Source organism: Mizuhopecten yessoensis, unplaced genomic scaffold (assembly GCF_002113885.1).
Source record: "Mizuhopecten yessoensis strain PY_sf001 unplaced genomic scaffold, ASM211388v2 scaffold10311, whole genome shotgun sequence".
Lineage (NCBI taxonomy): Eukaryota > Metazoa > Mollusca > Bivalvia > Pectinida > Pectinidae > Mizuhopecten > Mizuhopecten yessoensis.
Window position 1 is genome coordinate 407,188 of NW_018408483.1, and position 6,000 is coordinate 413,187.

General features: G+C 36.6%; 1 protein-coding gene across 1 annotated transcript in view; it reads right to left on the reverse strand.

Moving 5' to 3' along the window:
- The window catches only part of LOC110460053 (DNA polymerase subunit gamma-1-like), a 29,896-nt gene extending 25,954 nt beyond the window's left edge, over positions 1-3,942 (reverse strand). Inside the window, exons 1-3 of the mRNA XM_021512759.1 lie at positions 3,843-3,942; positions 923-1,716; positions 36-231 (exon numbers count right to left, since the gene is read on the reverse strand). Of these exons, the coding sequence (XP_021368434.1) occupies positions 36-231; positions 923-1,557 (831 nt within the window). The 5' untranslated portion in view covers positions 1,558-1,716; positions 3,843-3,942. The remainder of the gene's footprint in view (positions 1-35; positions 232-922; positions 1,717-3,842) is intronic.
- Positions 3,943-6,000: the final 2,058 nt, after the last annotated feature.

The window sequence follows — 6,000 nt, forward strand, 5'->3', positions numbered from 1 at the left end:
CAATCATAGATAAATCCCTTCTTATAATTACAAACCTGTACATAATACTGTTCTTTCACGAAAGATCGGTCAAAGCCCACATTGTGGCCAATGATGAGTCGCTGTGGCCAGTCCTTCGGCGACTGGCCATTTACAACAGGTCCGGACTCCAGAGGGATGAGGTCTGACAGGAATGGCACCTTGGTCCAGCGGTAACGGTCCTTCAACACCAGCTCACTACACCACGAGTACCTGCAGACAGTGAATATAATTTACTTTGTTATACAAGACAGTTGCAAGGGAAAATATCTCATCTGTATGTTTTGTTATATGTTATAATTGTTGCTTAAGAATATACATGTAGTGCTAAGGCATTACAACACACTATTACAGTGACCTACATTATGTACCAGAGTTAAGTATACAAACCACATTATTACAGTGACCTACATTATGTACCAGAGTTAAGTAGACACAACACATTATTACAGTGACCTACATTATGTATCAGAGTTAAGTAGACACAACATACTATTACAGTGACCTACATTATGTACCAGAGTTAAGTACACACAACACACTATTACAGTGACCTACATTTTGTACCAGAGTTAAGTAGACACAACACACTTTTACAGTGACCTACATTATGTACCAGAGTTAAGTACACACAACACACTATTACAGTGATCTACATTATGTACCAGAGTTAAGTAGACACAACACACTATTACAGTGACCTACATTATGTACCAGAGTTAAGTAGACAAAACACACTATTACAGTGACCTACATTATGTATCAGAGTTAAGGTGACACAACACACTATTACAGTGACCTACATTATGTACCAGAGTTAAGTAGACACAACACACTATTACAGTGACCTACATTATGTACCAGAGTTACGTTGACATGACTCACTAGTACATTGATCACCTACCAGTGTTTAGGAGACACAGCAGTAGCCATGGTTGGGTAATTTCCCTCCGGAACTAACACCTCCACATCAAACACCAGAATGTTCTCTTCAGGAAAGTCAACTTTCACTGTCTTTTTCGTCTCACTGTCATACTTTGTCCATCCTGGCGACATTGCCCAGGTTTTAGGTTTAGGAGGAAACTTAAATTCTGGGTTAGCCATGAGGCTGGCAAGAGTCTGGTATCCACCCACCTGCTGCTGTGCCAGGTTTTGCATGTGCTCTGCCACATTCTTACCTTTTAACTCAGGTATCTTAATATCCACATCCGGTAAGATTGTTGACTCCCTCCCCCATAAACCATGAGCAGACAGGTGTTTTCTTATCGCCGCCATTTCGGCCTTGCCATCACTGCCTTCATTTTTATCTGTCACAGATTTTTGTTCAATTTCTTTGCCAAACAACTGTTCACGAAGATTAGGTGATAACATTTGAATGCCAATTTCATTTTTTCTAGCATTCTCTTTCTGATGATCACACAAACATGCATTACCCACATGTATTGGTCTACGACAGTTGTGTCGTTTAACCTTTGACCGCCAGTGTCTGCCTAACAACCTGTGTGTATAATTACACAGGGTGTGGTGGACCTGAGCCATCACTGGGGGAGGATCTTTTGTTGACTGTGCATGTTGTCATTCAGGTGGCTGCATTATTTGGCTGGTCAGTTTAACTTTGATGGTCAGCACAGTTGACTAATCAGTTCAGCTAGCTGGTCATGTTGACTGGTCAGTTCAGTCATTCACTGGTCACTACATCTAAATAAACAAGCAACATACATATTTTTATATACATGCATATTTTATATCCATCATTATTTACTAAATACATGTATTATCATAAATCTGAAATGTTTTAGAAATTTCAGCATCCATGCTGCATTGATCAGAACGGTTTTTTTTTGCTTTATGGAAAAAAATGTCGTGTGTTCAAAATGGGGAAAATATATGATTATCTTTTGAAAAAAAAACCAAAATGGATAAATTTCCTACAGAACAGAAACCCTTTTAGCTCCACCCACATAATCATTAAATATTGATCAGTTGCTTGCATGGTGCCTGTAGTGTGTCAGGGTATAAGTGTCCAGAGGCTGATGGCCTGTAAACAAAACCAATAATTTATAGTTGTATGCACATGTGTGATCTATCACTGCATTTGTTTGTAGTTCTACCTGCAATACACTTTTGATGAATCAATGATATATTTTCAGTAATGGTGGTAGCCCGAGTTTCCTGAAAACGTGGAATTCTCCGACACTGTTTGGTATCGGGGAGTTTTGAGGTGGTGACAACAAAAATCTACTATGACACAACACATACCTCACATATAGCGATAGATGGATTATTTATTCATCCAAAACCACACTTATTATCACCAACAGCTGCTAAATTCCATCAGTAGTGTCCTATAGGTTTATAATCGTTCAAAACTTCCCAACTGAGCGAACGCCATTTTGCAGGTCATGGGACCGGGAATGACTAATCAACACACAGAACTGATCCAGACCAAAAACGGGAAATATTGTTCTTGATTAGAAAATTTCTTGACTGCATCTTTTTGTTGATTAGTCACTCCGCAATTCCACGTTTTCATATAGTTATGCGCTCTGGCTCCACACCAGACATCTATCTGTCAAAATGTCTAAGTCTGGTGTCAGGGCCAGAGGAAACTCAGGCTAACGTCACTGTACCCAAATTGGGACAGTACCAAAAACAGGACACTTGTGGGAAAACGGTCCAAGAAACGGGTGGCACGATTTACCCAAAAGACCCTAAAAACATCCAGATAAGACAACAAAAAAAACACAGACGACACTTAAATAATATTCAGTTAATATTATAATGTAGTAACCTAATTTTCTGCATCAACTGTGAAGTCCTCCAATTCAAAATTATGAGAGTATGTTATATGTGAAAATGCAAAATAGATTGAAATAATTAGAACCTTAAAAAAACAAGTACAAATTTAACACATCAAACAATAGCCTCTTTAGAGCAAATGAAATGTACTTATGAAATACAAAATAAACATAGGCTACCAATGTCAAATAATGTGGAAAGAGTGTTTTTGGGTCTATTTGGGTAAATCGTGCTGCCGCCAAGAAACTGTCATGCAATACTAAGAAGTATTTTAATGCATGCAGTTTTCGTTTGATAATACTTTTATGACAATTTATATATATATATAAACTTTATTGGTTGCTGATTATCATTACATAGACAATTTTCAAAAGTCCATTTTATCCAAACTAAGGCTAGTTTGGAGAAGAAATTTAATCAAAACCTTCTTTGATTTTCAAATATTTCAACTATACAATTTTTTTTCTGTTGATATTGATTGTTTATTTAGGGTACAGTACTGTAACACCTGTTCAAGGTCCTACGTAACCCTGATAGTATTTCGCGTTCTATTTATAGAACCACGCGCCCGAAATACCAACTTGTAATAGAAATGAAAATTGGATAGTATCTATTTATGACAAATGAACAAACATTTTTGGAGCTGATAGTATGTTGTAAAGAACATTGATATTTATCTAAAAACTATAAAAGTGTCCCATTTGGATACAGTGACGTTATAATGGTGGACACATTGGAGTAAAATGCAGAACATCAGGAGTGTGTACTGGTTAATCTAGAATATTGTTAATGTTGGAAGACGTTTATGCTAATTATCCGGATTAATCAGTCTGTGCCAAAAACCAACAGTTCTGTGAATATACCAGTCAGAGGTACGAATTTAGCGGTCAGATTTAGATACCGAAACATCCATTATAACGGAACTTGAAATAATGTGTACTAAATATATAGTATACATTCGACAACATATTGTTGTTGCATTCTGAAAACTTAATTTGGAATGGTGTCAATGAAGCATTACTGACAAAGACATATCCGATTGACTTCAGCATGCTGTTCTCCATCATTCCTCTTCGCCCTCATCATGTTGTTTTTCGGTCCACACCATGTTGTTTTTCGGTACACATCAAGATCTATTCTACGCTTGAAATCATGTTAATTGTAAAAGCAAAACCGACGTCTTTTCCGGATAATGGGTCAACTCATGCTTGAAATTAAATATTGTGAATCACAAGCCAGAGAAGAATAGATTGAGAGTTAATGATTTTCTTTCAAGTTTCTAACGATTAAAACGTTGTTTGGCTGCTGTTCTTTAAAAAACTAAAAAAGCAACAGATTATTTCCATCAATAATTATCAATACAGGTCATATAGAAAACCAGTAGCTAAGAATTATTTAAAACTTTCAGCAATAAAGCATTTGCTTTTGCTTTTTGAAAATTCAAATTGGCTGTGATGTGGTGAATAAACTGTAACATGTAAACGTCATAAAAAGGATCTAGGCTCGAATTTTACTATTGAAGAAATGAGAATTAGCGACCGTCAAATTGATGTTGTCATGCATGCCTGTCATAGGGTTTGGCTGTAATGTTTCTTTAATTTTAATTTCAAGTTCTTCCGGATAAATGACATATAAGTTGTTCCCCAACATATTGTTGTTCAAAGACAAGACATCATCTTAATATAAAAACAAAAGATCAAGCACGAATCTTATGATAACATGATGATCTCCTCTGTCTTTGCCGAACGTTTATAGTCCTAGGATGATTTGCTAAATGCCGACAGACCAGAAAATAATTATGCGGATGTTTTTGGATTGTCTTTTTGTCCCACCCTTCACAGATGTATCTCCCGTTTAAGCCGGGAAAGATCAATATCAGCGTGTCAATCCCTAGGGGGAGATCGATAGTCTCGTGCCTATTAGCACGTGTTCAATTGTGACGTCATTAAAATGCGTCACCGGTAAGTGTGATATCATCAAAAGTGAATGAAGGCATACATACCCAACATTTTTTTTTGTTGTATACACAACTTTCGGTAGAGTTGTGACTGAAATAATAGGATGGGAGAAAAATAATCGTCCCCTACCTTAAGGGTGTAACAGAAAAATCTCCAAACCTCGGGATGATGTTTATTGGTTGTCTAACCCTCGGGTTAGACAACCAAACAAACATAACCCCTCGGGTTGGATATTTCTCTGTCACACCCTCCGGGTAGGGGAAGATTCTATTAGTCATTGTCAGATGATTATACTATAAGTATAACGTATTTTGGTAAGTTCCCAAAAACATGACACAGACATAGACATAGATATTTTATTAAAGTCTCACTTTTCAATACTACATAACATATACACACTTGATAGATACATAAAACATATTTAAAATGATTAAAAGCCATTCTATAAAGAATTATGAGAGACAAGTGTTACATCTGTAACTGTACACATGTTGTTGTCGTACACTACATAGTACTGTGAATAGCTGACACATAACATGACTGAACATTCTACTATGTCAGTACATTAGGAGTATGTTGTTACTCTATCTCTTTAACAATTTCGTCAACTATGGAAATCTGCACCAACAACGAATATAAATGGGTCTTAGGCAAATTACTTAAATATTTTATATTTATACTGCTGGTGGGTTATCAGTTTCGAAGGTTTGACAAAACCTGTACATGTAGCTGGAATTCATTCTGCACGGTTTACATGAAATACTATTTAAAGAAATATATAAATAACTGTTTATTTTGTTTGACTATCTTCTTCGACTAATTGATTTTTCAAATAACAGTTTGCATACTTCGTATTTGTTGCGATTATTTACGTATCAATGTACGTGGTTCACTGTGCTGGTGGACTATCAGGTGTAAAGGTTTAAAGGGAACCTATCAATGTACGTGGTTCACTGTGCTTGTGGATTATCAGTTGTAAAGGTTTAAAGGGAACCTATCAGTGTACATGGTTCACTGTGCTGGTGGACTATAAGCTTTAAAGGTTTAATGGGAACCTATCAATGTACGTGGTTCACTGTGCTGGTGGACTATCAGTTGTTAAGGTTTAATGGGAACCTATCAGTGTACGTGGTTCACTGTGCTGGTGGACTATCAGTTGTAAAGGTTTAATGGGAACCTATCAATGTACGTGGTTCACTGTGCTGGTGGACTATCATTTGTAAAG